The sequence below is a fragment of the Sinohyriopsis cumingii genome, chromosome 1 (assembly GCF_028554795.1).
Source record: "Sinohyriopsis cumingii isolate HCF-2022 chromosome 1, ASM2855479v2, whole genome shotgun sequence".
Classification (NCBI taxonomy): domain Eukaryota; kingdom Metazoa; phylum Mollusca; class Bivalvia; order Unionida; family Unionidae; genus Sinohyriopsis; species Sinohyriopsis cumingii.
The window spans coordinates 135,738,211-135,758,825 of NC_142961.1; the positions used below are offsets into that span (position 1 = coordinate 135,738,211).

General features: G+C 37.5%; 1 protein-coding gene across 1 annotated transcript in view; it reads left to right on the forward strand.

Moving 5' to 3' along the window:
• Positions 1 to 20,615, forward strand: part of LOC149807912 (metalloendopeptidase OMA1, mitochondrial-like) — a 68,578-nt gene that overhangs the window by 31,619 nt on the left and 16,344 nt on the right. Inside the window, exons 6-8 of the mRNA XM_089971925.1 lie at positions 1,040 to 1,168; positions 13,754 to 13,828; positions 17,864 to 18,010. Coding sequence (XP_089828051.1) covers positions 1,040 to 1,168; positions 13,754 to 13,828; positions 17,864 to 18,010 — 351 coding nt within the window. The remainder of the gene's footprint in view (positions 1 to 1,039; positions 1,169 to 13,753; positions 13,829 to 17,863; positions 18,011 to 20,615) is intronic.

The window sequence follows — 20,615 nt, forward strand, 5'->3', positions numbered from 1 at the left end:
AGTTTTGTACTTGAGTTTCTACAACTGTGAAATGGGATAATGTGGAGATGGCCATAGACCCTGAAACATCCTTACTGAATCACATTAAAATTCTCATAATTACTCCCTTTCTTGACAGTCATATATTTTGACAATGATTTGACTAATTTATTGTGTAATCATTGAATGGCTATTTATATATGTATCATGTTTCTGGTGGTTAGTACAGTTGTCAAGAATGTTACAATATTTATATCTTGTTTCTAATAAATTGCTGTATTCAAATAATACTCTCTGTTCACATAAGATTTTTTAGACAGTGTCTAAAATGTTTATAACAACTTAAGGTTTCCTCCATTTGAATGTGAGAGATGTCAGTCTATCCCAGTATAATGATCCAGGTGTGTCTTATGTGAGAGATGTCAATCTATCCCAGTATAATGACCATGGCGTGTCTTATGTGAGAGATGTCAATCTATCCCAGTATAATGATCCAGGGGTGTCTTATGTGTTCATGCAGGGATAATGGTAATGATTGTGCAGTGAACATGGAATTGGTAATACTGTTTAGGAGACAAACCAGTAAACAGATTGGCAGAGACAGGACAAGAGGTTTGATGTTGGATGGAGGAAACCAAAACACTAATGAAAGTATGGAGTGACTCCAGAACTTAAAAATGATTTTAAACATGCACAGTAGTTTTCATGATTGAAAGCATTGCATAGTATAGCTATACTGGCAGAACTATGCCAGTTCATAAACCTTATATATGAACACAGCATATAACTATAGGACAATATTACTTTTTACCCAAAGTTTGTGTCTGATTGTTACTTACTTGCTTAACACTGTTTATATGCTTTGCACTGTGTTCAGTCTTTATATTGTGTTCATACTTCATACTGGATTCATACTTCATACTGTAATCATGCTTAATACTGTGTTTATGCTTATACTCTATTCAAACTTCATATTCTATTCATATTTCATACCGTTTTCCATTAAACTCTGTTTGACTCTTGGAATGTTACTGCATTAAAATCCTTGGTTTATTTTCAGGCAGAGCAGATCAGTTTCTCCCAGCTGATTGACTTTTTAATCATTGCAGTGATGGCAGCTATATGGACTATCATGCCAAATGATGGAATAGCCATTGTCACACAGTGGTTCTACAATAAAGTCATGAAAGTAAGATAAATAGAATCCTAAGATTTCATGGATCAGAAAACTCGCCCATTGTCAGAATGTTGGATCAGATGTAAGGCTTAGCCAGATGTTGTTTGCCACATTTTGGATCGTGGGTTTCAAGTTTATAATCCAAGTCTGATATTTATGGAAGGATTGTTTCTCACATTCCCACATTAGAAAACATAATTTATGTTACTTTTATTATATTTGATTTAATTTAATTGTCTGTTTGCAAGTTTTAAATTTTTTAAAATTTCCATTACACGTTATAGTAATGTAATTTTGTTTACTGGAATTTGATATTTCCCAGAAATTAGTTCGACCTGACTGTTTTTTGTAAATACCTAATAATAGAACTTTGTATCTAAAAGCTGACATAGTTCCTGGCCTTGACTGAGAATCAAGTAAACAACTTTTTTATTATTATTCATTCTTAATGTGGGATTGATAATAGTGAGATCAAGGCTTTACTGGAGTATGTGACCTTAGACATGTAAATAGCTTCTAGAAAGTGACCACATGGTCCTCATATGTGGATCTTTGACATTGAAAGGTGTTTTGTTGTGACCAGTTGATTTGAAATTCTATTTTATGGAATTATTAATTCTTTTTCCCTAGGAAGATTTATGTGCTCATACAGAATTCTTGGACAAAGACATTTATTGAAATTTAATTCATAATTCAAACACTAGACACATTCATGCTATACTGACTACACTATTTGTCATCGCCTTCCATTTTGGATTTTTGTCGGGACTCAAATTCATTAGGACATTATATTCCTAGGACTAATAATTTTTAATTCTTGGATTATTTTTGGATTTGATTCTTAAAACCATAAGTTCTTTTCTTCATTTTCCCTTGTTTTTCAAGGGAAATAAACTATTTGTTAAATTTTACAAAGCTTGATGTCTTCACTCTTTTCTTATTGCATTTATTAAGAGCCTAAACAGAACAGTTACAAACAAAATAGTGCCCAGTTGGTATAGATATCATAACCAACACAAGAATACCAATACAAAATGTTTGAATGTTAAGAAAGAGTGAGGAAATAAAATTCACTCGAAAATTCTGTTAACATGGGAATATGGTTATAACACGAAAAGATAATTTCATGAGTGAATTTGAATCAATACAAAGATGGAGATTTTCAAGATGTTTTGTATATGATTGTATCATATATACAGCTATCCAACAAAGTTATTGTTCCAATCCAAATGTATTTTTGTAACGTTATGTAAGATATTAAAGATATTACATGAGATGTTATTAAAGAATACTTCATACAATATCCTGTAAATTAGAGAATATGTGATAAAACAGAAATAGGAGAATGTGAGAAAAAACACTGTGATTGATGGATTAGGTTATGAAAAGATAATGTTTCACTCTTCCAATGTAAATATGATTTCAGCAGCTGTCATCTTGTCTTATTTCAGAATGTGTGCAGTAATGTTTTGGGACTCTTCTTTTTGTCAGAACTGATTTAGAGTTTATTGTACAATCCCAGAATCTGTGTTGCTTTCTGCACACCTTAAAGCATATAGATATGACTGCATCCAAATCCTTCTATTTTCTCAGGACACATGAATGGGGTGGGGCAGAGGGGGCTAATACTGTATATAATTTACATTCTTGGTTTTAGTGTTTAGTTCATTACCATGTAGGGGTTTTCACTCTATATATGTACTGTTTATACCTGGAATTATGAATCTTCATGAGTTGTTTTATATAATGAGTACTACACCCCTCATCTCAAAAGTATGATGCTGTGACCACACATTTCTCATTTCACTGACTGGTTACATTTTGTATTTATTTCTCTGCCTCCCGAATCCACCCCCACCCCCGATGAAAATTAATTTTTCCTCTTGCATTTGTCTATAAAGGCAATAACTCTTTCTCATTACCTTCCCTTCCTCTGCAAGGTGGCATTAGTTTTAAGCTTTTGCTATGAATTGGTAATACATTGCAACCTCGCTTTAATGCACCCCGCAATAACACAAATTCGGATAAAACGTGGTCGTGGTGTGGCTCCCGAAATTTCATATATCCAAAAGCACATTCAAAAATATTTCTTGTTCAAAGTACATGAAATAGTGTATAATAAATTTATTATCATTATGGGGAAGAGATTGCGTATGAATTCGAATTTAATATGATCGTGGCATGGTTCCTGAAATTTTAAATACATGTATGTGTATTTTTCTTGTACTGGGGAAAAAAATATTTTTTTTTAAGTACGAGAAATAGTGTGTAAAACATTTATTATCATTTTGGGGAAGAGTTTGCATATGAATTTTAATATAATACGATCGTGGCAAAGCTTCTGAAATTTAACAATATCACCAGGTTCTTGAAGTGTTATGCCAAAATAAGCATTATCGGAAATGTTAGTTATTACTGGTCTATGAGTAAAGCCAGTAAGTCGTCTTTGTGATTGTCTTCAATTAATTCTGAATACAATCGTTGCTCAAACAATAGCCAACATGTTTCTTCTTTACCCGCATACACAACCAAGCAGCAGACAATGCAGTGGTTGATAAAAGATTCTCACAGTTTAATAAACATCAAAAAACAAAAGTCACCAACATGTTTGCTCAGTTTGGCGATGCTATTAGATGCAGTCAGTTGACCAGTAAATAATGTCCGCTTTATTAGCTGGAAATTGAAAGGATATGAAATTGTACATGCGTTCAGTTTTAAATTTTTTTATAAAAGTGACTCGTGACCATTGCAAGCCTACTGCACTTAGTTCTCGAGTTTTACATGTGTAATGAGGTTTGCTTATGAACTCGTTATTAATTTCCTATTTTTTCAAGAAAATTATTTTACCCTTATGCAGGGATGGTCCTGGCTTTTAAAAAGCTGTTGCCAAAAAAATCGCCAACCTCAATATTTTGTCGCCAATTTTCAAAAAGTGTCGCCAGAACAAGTAGTGTACATTTTTGAAGTGTTAATTTAGTCTATTAATGTAACAGGCAATGAAAATTACAAAAGATGGGTTAGTTAATACTCTAATTACAATAAGCATTAACAAAATGTTACAAAGTGTTATATGAAGATCCGTCGCGATTTTAGGGCTGCCAACTTGTTGAATGCAGTTTCAACGTCTAATTTTTCACATCAGTACATGCTGATTCTCATTAAATTCTCGAGAGATGAGATGCAGAGTTTACTTCTGATGTCAGTTTTTATGAAGTTCATTTTGCTGAATCCACGTTCACAGTCTACAGTGCTGACAGGTGACACCAGTTGTCTCTCGGCAGCCCCCCCACCTTATGGCTAGCTTCACAAAGCTTGAAGTGAATTGCTTCCTAAATCCCAAGAATGATCACTGAATGCTGTATAAATTTTCTCGACAGGAAAACTAGGATCTCCATTCCCACGAATGAAACTTACATGAGTCAACACCTGGCAATATTGGACCGTATATATAAGCATAAATTCACACCCAATTTAGGGATTCTTTCACTCCTGTATTTTGAGAAATAAATAATTATTATTAATTATGCAAAACTGTGGCTTTTTTTGCTATTTCTTGTTGCGGAGTTTAAGTCTCTGCAGCCATAATGGATTGATGGCAAAAGGAAAATATCAATGAGTAAAATGCTGCACTGGCGACAGATATAATCGTGATTGAGATTTTTTCCATTTACTTTGTATTTATACGCAATAGTCGGTACTTCAAAGGTTATCAGTTTTCTATGAAGGTTCAGCAAAACTATTGTATTGGTATATGTAAAAAAAATAAAAAAAACAACAACAGAAGGATTAGCCATTCAGTTAATTGTATCTGTTCTATTCACGTCTTCAGAAGTTGGTCAGTTGTAGGTATAGTTCGGTAGCATGATTGACTATATCACAGCATACAGTACTCAGCCCAGATGTCAGCATAAGCAGATTATGATGTAACAATGCACTCTAAAGATGGGGTTGTCAATACGAACAAAGGATCATTTGTGTAACAGATTGATTCCAATGCATTGCTTAGTCAAGTTGGTGGCTTCCTTTCATTCTCCCTTTTAATTTATCCAGTCAAAATCCATGACTGTATGTACAAATTAAATCACCAAAAAGTGTGTCGCCAAAAAAATCGCCAGATGGGATATTTTTGTCGCCAATAAGGAAAAAAAATCGCAATTTGCGACACTGGTGAAGCCCAGGATGATCCCTGCTTATGGAAAAGCAAATTGACAAATGCAATTCGTTCTCTACACTTTACACAATTTTTTTATCATTTTGGGGAAGAGATTGTGTATGAATTTGAATATAATACGATATATAATACGATCGTGGCGTGGTTCCTGAAATTTTAAAAACATTACTTGTATTTTTCTCATACCCGGAAAAATACTTTTTTAAAATACGAGAAATAGTGTGAAAAACGTTTATTATCATTTTGGGGAAGAGTTCGCATATAAATTCGAATATAATACGATCGTGGCTTGTCTTCTGAAATTTTACAATTTCACCAGGTTCTTGAAGTGTTATGCCCAAATAAACTTTATCAGAAATGTTACTTATTACTGATCCATGAGTAAAGCCAGTAAGTCATATTTGTGATTGTCTTCAATTAATTCTGTATACAATCATTGCTTAAACAATAGCCGACATGTGTTTCTTTTTTAACTGCATACACAACCAAGCAGCAGACAATGCAGTGGTTGATAAAAGTTTCTCACAATTTAATAAACATCAAAAAATGAAAGCCACCAACATGTTTTCTGGGCTTGGCGGTGTTATTAGACGCAATCAGTTGACCGGTAAATAATGTCCGCTTTATTAGATGGAAATTGAAAGGGTATGAAATTATACATGCGTTCAGCTTAAAATTTATAAAAGTTACTCGTGACCATTGCATGCCTACTGCACTTAGTTCCATAGTTTTACATGGGTATGGTGTTTGTTTATGAACTCGTTATTAATTTCCTATTTTAAAAAAAAAATACTTTATTATTTTGGAAAAGCAAGTTCACAGATGCAAGTCGTTCTCTGCACTTTCCACAATGATTAGTATAGTAGTTTTCACACGTTTCTTTCGATATTCACAAAATCAGAAGTAAAAGTTATATGCACGCTTAAAGCATGTATTGATTGTTAATTATTGGAAATTTGCAATGGATAAATGTACACAGAAACGCATATGAGAAAATTTTAGCAGTATGAAATTTGTACAGACACAGTTCATAGACCCTGGAACATAATGAACCATACACGTGCTTCATCTTTCTTAACCTAATTTTGCTGTTAATATTTCCCATTGAATTCAGACACATAATGATGTGTTACAAAATTATTGAATAATTTAAATATGTATGCAATTTTTGCAATGGAATTACATATAATATAGATTAACTGCAAGCCCCGATGGTACGATATCCGACAGCAAGTAAACGGTATTGATACTCTGTTCATGTTGTATATTAGATGTTGAATTCAGACACAGTGATCTGGGAAAAAAATTATTGAATATTGTAAATCTGTGCGCAGTTTTTCAATGGAATTACATGCATTATAGATTAACTGCATGCCACGACAGCACGATAGGAAACGGTGTTGATAAACTATTCATCATATACATTAGACATGAATACACATATATGTGCCAATGACTTGTTCTCTGAAAAAAGTAAAATACTGTAAAATCCCACATTAACGCGACCCCGATATTAACGCAATCCAACTTTATGAACCCCAATTATCGCGTTATAGCGGGGTTCCACTCTACTTCGTTCACATCACCTCCTGAAATGCATCGGAAATTTTTTATTATTTCATTCAGCCACTGAAGATTTTATATATTCAGATGTTTAAAGGTTATTCTACAGGTGGTTTACATAATTTTTTAAAATTGTTACCATAATTATGTGCATTTTTTCACTTATGTGGACTTAGTTTCTGCGATATCTGACCACATGGTTATACAATGCAACATTGTAATAGTACATGTTGTAGTTCATGTTCACACACACTATTTTGTCAAACCTGTCACTAATGCAGTCAAGATTTAATTTATTCATTATTTTTCTTAACTTTGTTTTTCATATTAAACATGAGAACAAAATGCATTAATTGTAAGATGTTCAAAGCCAGTGAGGATTCTTGTGACTCGTGTCTTGCCTGTACAAAGTGTTCAGTGTTGGCTCCTTGCAGCTTGCAGCACCGTGAAAAGCAGAGACAGATTTGGAAACTAAAATTAGAAAATAATGATGTCTTGAGTATTCGTTCTAATATAGAGTCTTTGACCAGTCTTGTGGGGGGGGGTTGCCACTGCCTCCACCCCAAAGATATGTTCTTTACATATGGCTACAGTTACGTCTGGGATAGTGGAGGAAACTGATTTCTCTTAAACTGCCTATACTGTCTCTGTATCTCTGTAGTTAAGGTATGTCACTTGGTACAGCAAGTCATGATAGAGTTTATTAGTTTTGGCCAGTTTTTCCTAATCCTTTCATCAACTTTTTCAGTCAAGAATTTTGACACTTTGTTGGAGTATCCCCCAATTCCAGGCAGGTCAGTGGATGTAAGTCCCCCAGCATGTCCAAGCATGACCTTTGAACTTGTAAGTCCAGATGCATGGGGTTTATATATGACCTGAATAAGCCATACCATCTAGCTTCACCTCAGGTTCTCGCCATATCGACCGCCAATCATAGTGTCCAGCCATCCATTTCTAGATCTATAATGTTCGGTGTTCGTGTAGCATCGGTAGCATATTGATCAGTGCCATGCCATGTAGAGCCATAAAATGTTAACATTGCTGGTGATCTTAGTGACAGATCCTTAATCCATCTAACGGTACCAATACTCCAGTAGTATAGCTGCTAATACTGCTTTTTGCACACCTGACGCCCATATTGACTGATTTTGATTTTGACAAGCCGTCTGTGGCAATTCAAAGACTCCACCCCATGGATGTAGCTAGCCATTTATTCCCAGTTTACCCTCTTGAACAGCATTATGGTAGTCTTTGAGGTGATGACCATGCCTCATCTATGCCACCAGGAATGTATTATCTGGACATCGACCTTGATCCAAACCAGGATGACCTGCACACTGAGTATAGGGATAAGTCTGATGATGTTTCATACTCAGATCACTGAGTATAACTTTAAGGCTGCAATACAGGAAATATATCAGGTGCTGCAGAGCTTGGAATGTTTACCAGCTCTCTCTTCTATACATCCCAGCAAGGAGGGTCAAGACCTCTGTTGAAGTCAGCATTTCCATCCATCTTCTCCCATAGTCTGAGAAAATCAAGAAAATTGCAGAATGGGCATCTGCCAAGATCAGTGATCCAGCCAATCCCAAAATATTTTATCTATGAACCAACTACCAGCATCCTTTGCATCTCGCTGATAATCCATCTTTGTTGTTTGGTGGCACAGTAGAGGACACATGATGGCTTGCAGCCCAAAAACAGAACCCCCACCTTGCTGTGCAGCTGCCATTGCCTACTAAATCATCTGTGTCTCATCCTCAAAGATGTGATATGTTGAGACAAAGAGATGCAGGATCATTTGCTGCTCATTTTCCAAACAGGCTTCAATCTTGACCTAATGTATGGAGACAACCAGCTAGTCAGTCTAGGAGGCAGTCATATTGGGTATGTAGGAAATAAAGTTTCTCTACACCCAAGCCCCCATCTTATTGCCATTGACTCAAGTCCCCAGTCACCCGCAGACAGCTTTCCAGTAGGTACAAGAATGTTTCAGTTCAAAGAGCATTAGATTGATCTTCCAAACAGTGAGTGATCCAGATCATCTTGGAGGGTCTTCATATCTCATTTTGCTAACCCCCTGACCTTTCATGCTTTCCATTCCTGATGGAAGTACCATCTGACACAGTAAAGGATGCACTTTTACAGTAAGTGAGCAGGACAATTGCCTCTGCATTTGTCTGCAAGAATTGTTAGACACATATTTTCAAGTTAATGCTCCGGTGGCCTAGTGGTTAGTGCATCTGCCTCAGATGCGAGAGGTCATGGGTTCAATCCCCAGTTGAGTCATACCAAAGATTTACAAAAATGGTACTAACAGCTGCTCACTTGGCACTCAGCATTAAGGGGTTAGTGTTAGGACTGGTCAGCCTGGTGTCAGGATAATGTGACTGGGTGGGACATCATGCTACATGTCTGAGACATGATGCCCCGGTGTTAGACGTAACTATAAATTGTCACACTGCAGATATTGTAGCAGTATGACTGAAAAAGTGTTAAAAATAGGTTAAAAATCCAAACCACACACACACACACACACATTTTCAAGTTCCCATCCATCATTTCTGTAGTTTGCATACCAAAGGAATTGTTAATAGTTTTGCACTCTCCCTTTCAGGTTGAACACAAGTCCTTTTGTCTTATGAAACTAATCAACTGTTTCATCTTCCTATTCTGTGCAACTTCATCTGCTTCTATGGTGGCATACTTGGATGACATCCTTCAGAAATCTATTGTACGTTTAATTCTAGTCAAGGGAAAGAATGATCTCAAATCCCTTTGAAATTATCTTGTCTTCCTGATCAATTAGGAAAAGTTAAATCTTTGTCCATCCCAGCATATCATACATCTTTGTATGGAATTTCTCACCCACCTCAACCTTGTACCTCTTCATCACCTTCATGTGGTCCAAATCATCAAGCTCAAAACATTGATTTCCAGCAAGCAATAGATCACAGCTAGGAATTTTCTTCACCTCCTCAGATTGTTAAATGCAGCAGTGAACCTAATTCTGCTGGATCACATCTGCATGCTCCCTTTGCAGATGTTCTTGCTGCCTGAGTGGCACCTCTTTTAAGTGCTGCTTGATTACTGGATTATCGTAATGAGCAAGGTAATATAATTCCTGGATCAATGGTGCAGCCAAAGTTGGTTCACAACAGGACATCTGGAACAACCCCAACCAGACATGGTGGATGCAAGTGCTGATAGTTGGGGAGCCCATCTGTTGTTGGGCTTTGACATTGACAGCAGCAAATGGGGTAAGGAGAGTGCAGGTCTCCATGTCAATTTCTTGGAGATGAAAAGCCTTTATTTTTGAAGAGACTATCTTCAGGGCAAGATCATACTGATCTTGTTTGACAGCTCGATGGTATTGATGTGCCGCCTCAACCATGGTGGTACCAAATTACTCCACTGCAGCATTCTAGTCTTGTAGTTACGTCATTGGTGCACACATTGCATCATTGATATTCAGATCAGACATTCCTGGCAGATTCATTGCCTTGACCAATTCTTTGTCCAGGAAGGGCCAGATTCTCCAAACAGAATAGTCCATCCATCCATCCATTGATCTTTACTTAAATTTGCCTCCTATGGGGCCATTCAGTGATCAATCTTTAAATCACAAACTGCCCACCTTTGTCTCAGCATTACCAGATCCTGACAGGGTCATTGACACCCTTGCTTTCAATAGGAAAGTTTGTGGGCCTTTAGCCCTACAGACACCATTTCTGTCATTATGGAAAGGTTTGTGAACCCCCCCCCTCAACCTTTCTATCAGTTGGAAGGTTTTGTGTGCCTTTGCTCCCCCACCCATGAATGATTAAATAATCTTACAGAAATTGCAAAAGTGCAAAATGATTCTGATTGTCCCTTCTGTTGGGAAGAGTTCTGATTCAGTGATCTCCTCAGTCTGAAATATATCTGCCCAAGAAGATCCTGGCTAGACCAGATCCTCTCAAATAGCTTTGGACCCCAAAATGTGTTCCATTCTAGTCAGGGCTGACTTCTCTTTCATGCCTGGTTTTTGTCAGGAGAGCCCTGCTACATAAACAAGTTAACTCTTTGATCATAGAAAGAATTGCAAAAGCAAGAAGGCCCTCCACTGTGATAGCATATGAGGGAAAGTGATGTGTCTTAGGGATTGATGCAAAGTGATTAACATCACCCCATTGAGTACCTCAATCCCACTTTATTTTTTTTGGCCTCAGATACTATGAAGGGCCACTTCTCTATGATATTAGACACTTTCCTTCATCATGGCAGGGAGGATCTTGGTCATGATGTTGTTGTTGTTATTGTGAGGTTTAACGCCATTTTTCAGCACAGGATAGGCTATACATGGCGGCCAGTATTAATGGTGGAGGAAGAACCTGGGAAAACCTCGGAAAGAACCACCAACCCATGAGAAGCTACTGGCAATCTTTCTCACATACCCACATTGGCTGAATCTGAGACTCGAACTGCCACAGACAGGTGAGATGGCAGTGATCCATAACAGAGAGTGTTTTAGACCACTCGGCCACTCAGGGCCCCGATCTTGGTCATGACAAAGCCTCTTTGACTTGTTGGTCAACTGTGACTTGCATAGGCCTAAATCACTCACACTGTTTCTCCAAGCGAGATTGTTCCCAGGGTCTGACTTGACTAAATTCAATCAAATTTGAGCCATGACCTTGCTCTATGACCTTGCTCTAGCTCCTTTCATATACAAAACCTGTTTCCTGATAGCTTTAGCTTTGTAATGTAGAGTCAGTGAGTTACCGTATTTGCCGGCCTATAAGACCATACTTTATTACCAAAAAATCTTACCTTCTTCTTATGCTCAGAATATGAATTATTTCATTCGAATCCTTTTTTGTTAGAAAAAAAACTCCTCAAAAGCATGTGTGCAAAATATTTCATTTTGGAGAAGAGATTGTGTATGAAAAAATGTATAAGCCCACATTGAGAAGGATCTTAAACAATTACATGATCGTCAGTATTAAAAGTTAATGTACATCAGATGTAATTGTGCTAAAGCAGCATGCACTAGTAATGTACATGGTTTGTTAAATAGTTTGTTTAAATTTGACTACATATATGTGCATTAGAATTGACAAGTTAAAAGATTAATAACCATGGCAAAGACAGATATTCAATTACATTTTTCTTCTTGCACTTCATGATCAAATAAAAATTAGTCTGTATTGTTCACTTACCTGATGACTGTGATCTTACTTGTGTACAAATGCAGTAACACATTCCATTATGAAGTAATACCACTAGGTGAGCAATTCCTTCTAGTTTTAGTTATCACTTCCATTGTCCAAGAATCACATGACTTTGTAGTGGTATTTACATGCTAATTAAATATGCTACAGCTGTAGTCAGGTTTTCCAAGCTAACACCTGTTTGAGGTCAAGATTCAGCAGACCAGATCAGATTAGTGAGGCTACCAATAGGGAAATGAGGCTACCAATGGGTATTATGAATATGGTACCATATCATGAAAGGAAATGCCGGGTGGTTACTCATGTACATTTCTCAACCTGGACATCTTTTTAATTTGCTGATAGAACTGACCGCAATTTAAATTAACATCTGGCATGAGCAAAGATCAAAAACAGTTGCCCCCTAAGTACACAAAGAGTACATGCACTTACAAAATAATCTTATTTGTTGGGAATGGAGAGGTCATTATACTTGCAAAGAAAAATACACGAAATGGTCATTCTTTGATTTAATGTAAATGGATAAATATTTATACCTTGAAGGAGTATGGTATGTATTTTTATAGTATACATTTACAATTTAATTTATTAATGTTTTCTCTCTTTGACAAAAGCATTAGCTAAACAGGGGCAATAAGGTAAAAGAAACAACTCAAACAGGATCTTTTCTTCTAGTTAATAGGGAAATAGGATATAGCCCTCTCATCATGGTTGAAGTGGGTAATACACATGGGATTCTCTCGCCAGAACAGAGTCAGATCTTGCAAATCTTTGTTCATGAGATAAAGCAATCTCTGCAAGCTTTGCCATTGATCATGATGTTTATATATGAGACATTGTTGACACTATTGTCTTGCATGCACAGTTGACCTTCTTTAGGTTTACTTAACTCCACAGCAACACGATGGCTATGGTAGGCCCAGTCTCAGTAACACAGGTGGCTACTATTTATATCAGAACAACCTCTTGTTAGGCCTTCTTTGCAGCTTTCTCTCAATTTGCCCAAGTAATTTTGTTTTGTCAGAATATTTATTCTTCCTAGACGTAAGTGACACTACCTCCATTGTGCTGGAGGGTGGGTCGCTGTTCATTTGAAGACTCCAACAATTTTCCCTTGAAAAATACCTGAGGTATAGATTCAATGCTCAACATTCCCTCCTCCTATTACCTATTATGCTAATGTTAAATTGTAAAAAGGGAATGAATATGAAGGAGAAAGCACATTTTTCAGTAAATTATGTTTCTCCTAGTATTCTTACATTAATATCCTCCCTGCAATATGAACAGCCCGTTCACCTGGCAGTGGCAAGAGGAGGTAATGGGTAAGTGTTATTGTCCTTTGTCTATGTTAGACGGGAAAGACAAATTTTCATCTTATGGGAGTGCTGAATTTGGGATGTAGAAAATTTATTTTTTTGCATATTAATTCATGCTAACAATGGTTGCTGGCTGGAAACTACTTAAAGCTCTATAATCTGTGGTTTCTGTCTTATTTTGCAGGATGTTTTAACAAGTATAGACAAAACAGTAACATAATGGTGGTTATTTTAGATTGATGAAAGTGTCTGTTATGGATGAGTATCTAGTGTATGCATGTGTATAGTATAGCATCTTACTCGGTATATTTATCTTTCAATGTTTGCCTTTCAGCTGACAGTACATATGCCATACAGTCGTCAACTGGAAAAAGAAGCGGACCAAGTGGGCCTACAGCTGGCAGCAAAGGTACAGAGAAAAGCTAAACACAGCAGATTATAATATTTTTATATTTGCCCTTTAGTGGATCTATTGTTATTTGGCGCACGTCCATCTTTCTTTTGATGGGTCTCTGCATCTGTCCATCAATTTTCCATGTAACCTGAACTCCTTCTACACTTATTCAGAAAGGTTAATCATATTTTCTATCTTGTTCCATGAGGTAGAGTTAATTAAAACGTAAGTTTTGGATTAGGGATGTGACCAGATTGGAGAAGCAGTTTAGTTTTAACAGTATTTACTTAAGAAAACACGATCACATGCAATTCAAAACCACGAATATCTGTGGATTTAGTGGAAAGCTGGAAGCTTAGTATACTCTGTCTCCCATTGTTGCAGAGAAATTCTAACAGTCAGGATTTGTCTACTGACTTAAAGCGAATAGATTATGTACAAATATAAATGTATCTTACATGATCAATTCTTATATATTTAATTAATGCAGAGATCATATAATAGTGAGAAAAGTTAGAATAGATAAGTTGGTTTTAAACCATGTAATAATTGTAATAATCTGAAAAAAGTTTGATAATTTAAAAAAAAAGTTTGCACTGATGTAAATATATCATTAATTTCATCAGAGTACATGGATTTGCCAAATAATAATGTCTTAATTTTAAGTTTATATGATAATATGAAAAGGACATGAAGTCTTAGAGCTGTATATGTTTTGACATTCTAATAGGAAGCATTCAGCTGTCACAGTATATCCATATGTACAATACCTATTGTTGATAACAGTATTTGATTTTAAATCCCCTGTGCTGAACTTGAGCCACCCAATCAACAACACAACAGTATTAGATAAATATATTTTTGGTCCCAATTCAGGTAAGTTTTGAAATGTTAAATTGATGGGTTACATAACATTTATCTTGGTATCATGTAACATATTTGAATTACAGAAGTCAGAAACTAATTTTAATACATGGTAGTTTTACAAAGAGGCGACTGAATGGTATTTTATGATCAGATGGTGAAGGTCTCATTATTGACAACAGAGGGTTGAATTGCATCTTGTAAGTAGTTTGGAGTAAGACCATTGGACATTTTAAATGACCAAATGAATTTTATGGAGGAGAAGTTGGGTACCCAACATGACATTTTTATCAGTAATATAAACTTGTCATTGTAACCAGAATCCATCTGTTTTGGTTGAGAGATGGTGATCATGGTACATTCATTCAGGAGTAGATGTAGATGACAATGAAGGTTTTGAATCATTAATTCAGTCCTGTGGGATGGGGCATATCAGTATTTTCACCTCAGTGTGGTACTTGTCAATTTCTGCAAGCTGAAACCTTGAAAGTTGATGCCTTGAACCCTCTTGAAATTTACTTGATACAAGCACCCCTACATGTAAAATTGGCTAACTAGGGCACTTAGAGTAGAATAATTTTAATAGTTATATAAAAGATTCCTTAGAATATAATAATTATGGTTAGTTATATATGTATTTAACATTCAGAATCATTGACATTTTGAATTATAATGTGGGATGCATATTTAAATATGGGAAACTTGTAGTTATCTTCTAATACAGATGTATATTCAGCTTCTTTTAGCCAGTATAGCTTAGCAACCTTTTTATAATTGATTTCAATTTGATAGAAGAACTGCCTTCTATTTGAGCCTATAAGAAGCAATGCCTGACTTCAAGTATATTTTATGTACAGCTTTATATTCATTAGACCTTGGATGTGTTTTATCTCCAGCTTTTACAGGGAATGTAGACCCTGACTGCCCATCCTCCTGAACTTTGTTTCCACAGAACACATTTTCTGTCATCCTACAGGGAATGTGGACCTTGACTGCCCATCCCCCTAAACTTTGTTTCCACAGAGAACATTCTATGTCATCCTACAGGGAATGTAGACCCTGACTGCCCATCCTCCTGAACTTTGTTTCCACAGAGTACATTTTCTGTCATCCTACAGGGAATGTAGACCCTGACTGCCCATCCTCCAGAACTTTGTTTCCACAGAGCACATTCTGTGTCATCCTACAGGGAATGTAGACACTGACTGCCCATCCTCCTAAACTTTGTTTCCACAGAGAACATTCTATGTCATCCCACAGGGAATATAGACCCTGACTGCCCATCCTCCTAAACTTTATTTCCACAGAGAACATTCTTTGTCATCCCACAGGGAATGTAGACCCTGACTGCCTATCTTCCTAAACTTTATTTCCACAGAGAACATTCTTTGTCATCCCACAGGGAATGTAGACCCTGACTGCCCATGCTCCTGAACTTTGTTTCCACAGAGCACATTTTCTGTCATCCTACAGGGAATGTAGACCCTGACTGCCCATCCTCCTAAACTTTGTTTCCACAGAGCACATTCTGTGTCATCCTACAGGGAATGTAGACCCTGACTGCCCATCCTCCTAAATTTTGTTTCCACAGAGAACATTCTATGTCATCCTACAGGGAATGTAGACCCTGACTGCCCATCCTCCTGAACTTTGTTTCCACAGAGCACATTTTCTGTCATCCTACAGGGAATGTAGACCCTGACTGCCCATCCTCCTAAACTTTGTTTTCACAGAGCACATTTTCTGTCATCCTACAGGGAATGTAGACACTGACTGCCCGTTCTTCTAAACTTTGTTTCCGCAGAGCACATTCTCTGTCATCCTACAGGGAATGTAGACCCTGACGCCCATCCTCCTAAACTTTGTTTCCACAGAGAACATTCTATGTCATCCCACAGGAAATATAGACCCTGACTGCCCATCCTTCTAAACTTTATTTCCACAGAGAACATTCTTTGTCATCCCACAGGGAATGTAGACCCTGACTGCCTATCCTCCTAAACTTTGTTTCCACAGCACATTTTCTGCCATCCTAAGGGGAATGTAGACCCTGACTGCCCATCCTCCTAAACTTTGTTTCCACAGAGAACATTCTGTGTCATCCTACAGGGAATGTAGACCCTGACTGCCCATCCTCCTGAACTTTGTTCCACAGAGAACATTCTATGTCATCCTACAGGGAATGTAGACCCTGACTGACCATCCTCCTGAACTTTGTTTCCACAGAGTACATTTTCTGTCATCCTACAAGGAATGTAGACACTGACTGCCCGTAATCCTAAACTTTGTTTCCACAGAGCACATTCTCTGTCATCCTACAGGGAATGTAGACCCTGACTGCCCATCCTCCTAAACTTTGTTTCCACAGAGAACATTCTATGTCATCCTACAGGGAATACAGACCCTGACTGCCTATCCTCTTAAACTTTATTTCCACAGAGAACATTCTTTGTCATCCCACAGGGAATGTAGACCCTGACTGCCTATCCTCCTAAACTTTGTTTCCACAGAGCACATTCTCTGTCATCCTACAGGGACTGTAGACACTGACTGCCCATCCTCCTAAACTTTGTTTCCATAGAGCACATTCTGTGTCATCCTACAAGGAATGTAGACACTGACTGCCCGTTCTCCTAAACTTTGTTTCCACAGAGCACATTCTCCGTCAACCTACAGGGAATGTAGACACTGACTGCCTATCCTCCTAAACTTTGTTTCCACATTCCAACTAAAATTTGGTATGCAAATTACATTAATGAGGCCCTGGATGTGTTTCATTTTTTGTCACCTACTTCTATTTAGATTTTGGTTCCTGTAATATAAGAACACCAGGCATATTTGGATTTCAAACCGATTTATTATAGGGCTTTGTATTGATGAACTATTGTTTGAATTTTACTGCCTAGTATTTTACATCTTTATTTTGTAGAAGTATGGACCCTGTTTGTTGTATACACATATAGTTCCTCTGTTTTTCAGGCCCTGTTAAGCAAATTTTGTTTCTGCAAAGCTCCTCTGGTAAATAAGCCCTCTTCAGCAAATTTAAGCAGTTGTAGCCCTCAAGATACACATTTTTATTAGCTTTGGTTTTTTAAGCAAAAGCTAACAATATAATCATTTAAAATTTGAAAGTATTTTGTAGCAGAAGTGGAGATTGTTGTGAGCTGGGTGCACTTTTTTTTTCAGGCATGCTTTGATGTGCGACAGGGAAGTGTCTTTTGGTCCAAGATGAAAATGCTTTCAGAACTGAAACAGGAAGTTCCCGTCGAATTTTTGTCAACTCATCCAGCTCATGAAAAAAGAGTAAAGCATATAGACCACCTTGTTCCCAAGGTCAGTTTTATTTCACATTCTTCCAGGACCAGGAATAATATTACAATATTGCAGGTTTTTTATTTGCACACTGTTCATTCTTATTAAATTCTACCCATCCATTTCTTATGTAATAATAATAAACACTTCAACATTTACAGGAAAACTTGAGTTAAATTTGCAGTATGTTCATATGAATATTATTTTAGTGATAAATCCATCGTCCTCCTAATATTAACATTGCTCTGGTAGTACAGGTGTCTACATTGCCATCCATACCCCTGACACCCATACTGGATGTTTTGATTTTGACAAGCTGTTTGTATCGATTTGATGACTACATCCTGTGGATATGTCTGGCCATTTACTCACGACTTGCCATCTTGGATAGTACCGTGACAGTCTTAGAGATGAAGGACATGTACTATCCAGATATCTATCCTGATCCCATCCAGCACACTGAGATAGAGATAAACATGTTTATAGTTCATGTTCAGATTCCACCATAGAGCAAACTAAGTATACCCTTAAGGCAGCAGTCGAGGAATTTACGGGGTGTGCCAATCTCAGAATGTCCACCACCCCATACACTGTTCTACAGACATGCACGGCAAGGCCTCAGTTGGTTTTGAAGATGGGGAAGTCGGCCCTTCTTTCAGCCTTTTCCTGCAGGTGGAAAAATTCTTTTTTGCCAAGTCTATCTGCCATGATCAGTGACCCAAGCAATTCCAAAGTCTTCTTTCTTCTGATAGGCACCTTCCAGCATTCTTTGCACTGTCGCTGATAATAGACACAGTTTGACACCTTCTTTACAAATCTCACGGTATTGACAAGCTCTACATGGTGGTCAGTCTGACTTTACCTGTTTCTAGAGTGGATAAAGACATTTTCCACACCACTTTGAAGCTTGTTTGAAATATAGTGGCCATGTCTTTGTTTTGGACTTGGTGTCTCTAGCAGATTTTTTTCCAACTTGCAGTGAAGTCTGGCCATGCATATCGTGCCCTGACTCTGTGAACCTCCCATTAGATTGCCTTTGCTGTTTGGTGGCAAGATAGAGGAATTGTGCAGGCATGCAGTCCATCTCTGTGTGCAGCAAACATTGCCCTATACGTAATCTACGATTCACTCTGAACGACATTATGACCAGAGAAAAGGAGAGACAGGATTGTTCACTGCTCAACCATAAATCCAGCTGCAATTTCAGTCCTTTACATGAAGATAATCTGCTAATCATTTTGGTGACAGTTGTATTAAGGGGGTAGGAGACATGCCTCTACTCTCTCACCATTGACTCATATCCCAGAATGCCTGCAGGAAACTGTCCAGTAGTCACCTGACTCTCATTTATTTTTTCAAACAGCATTGCATCAGTCTCCTTCTGCCAAACAACTGGGCAATCCAAATAGTCTCAGAAGGGTGTTCAGGAGTTTGTTATGCTAACCCCCTCCCCTTTTGTCCTCTCCATTCCTGACAGAAGTACTGTCAGACTCAGTAAAGTACACACTTTTGTTGCAAGAAATCAAGATGCTCATTAAGAATTGGGTGGTGGAGATTGTTTGAAATCGACATTCCCTGGACTTTTCCTCCAAACCTTTTCTGGTTAGGATGTCCAATGACATTTAAGATAGGGATGGCAAGATCAGTCCTCCTCTTTGTCCGAATGAATTTGAGTCAGTTTTGATCTGACAAAATGCATATTTTCATGTTTCTGTCTATCCATCCTTATGGAAATTCCTATGGTTTATATATCCAGGAAATTTTTGTTAGTTTACATGCTCTCTCATCTGGTTTGAACATGAGTCCCTTGGATCTTTATAAAACTAATCCACTGTATTGTATTCCCTGTTTCATATGACATCCTCTATTTCCATGGTGGCATATTTGGAAGACATCCCCCAGAAACATATGATCTGTTCCATTCTGATCAAAGGAAAAGCATGATCTCATTTCCCTTTTACATCATCTAGGTTTTCTGATCAATTGGAAAATGCCATCTTTGTCCATTTCATCAGTTCATTCATCTGGATATGGATTTTCTCACCCACCTCAACCTGTTACGTCTTCTCACATTTTGGTGGTTGTCCTCACAGATTCCATTTTCCCCCCAAAATGGATCACAACCAGGAAGTTTCTGCAACTCATCAGATTGTTCTATGCCACAGTGGATCTTATGCCACTGGGTTGCCTCTAAATGTAACCTTTGTAGATAACCTTGCTGTCTCAAGAGCATCCTTGTCACTTGATTACAGGATCAGTGTAACGAGTATCATTCCTAAGCCATGGATACATCCAGGGTTGGCTCATGACAGGAATACCTCCTGAATGTTTGCACCTGGATGTGAACATATGTACAAATGCAAGCAACTGTGGGTGAGCAACCCATCTGTTACCGTACTTTGACACTGTCAGCGACCAGTGTGGACCAGCACACACAGGTCACCACAACAATCTCATGAAAGCTATCATCTTCAGAATGAGATGGCGCTTATCATATCAGACAACTCCATGGTTATGGCATACCTTGTCAAACAGGGCTGTGCCAAATCATCCTAGCTCAACATTCTGGTCTGTGCATTCTGATGTTGGTGTACACAATTCAACATTGACATAGGGATCACATATA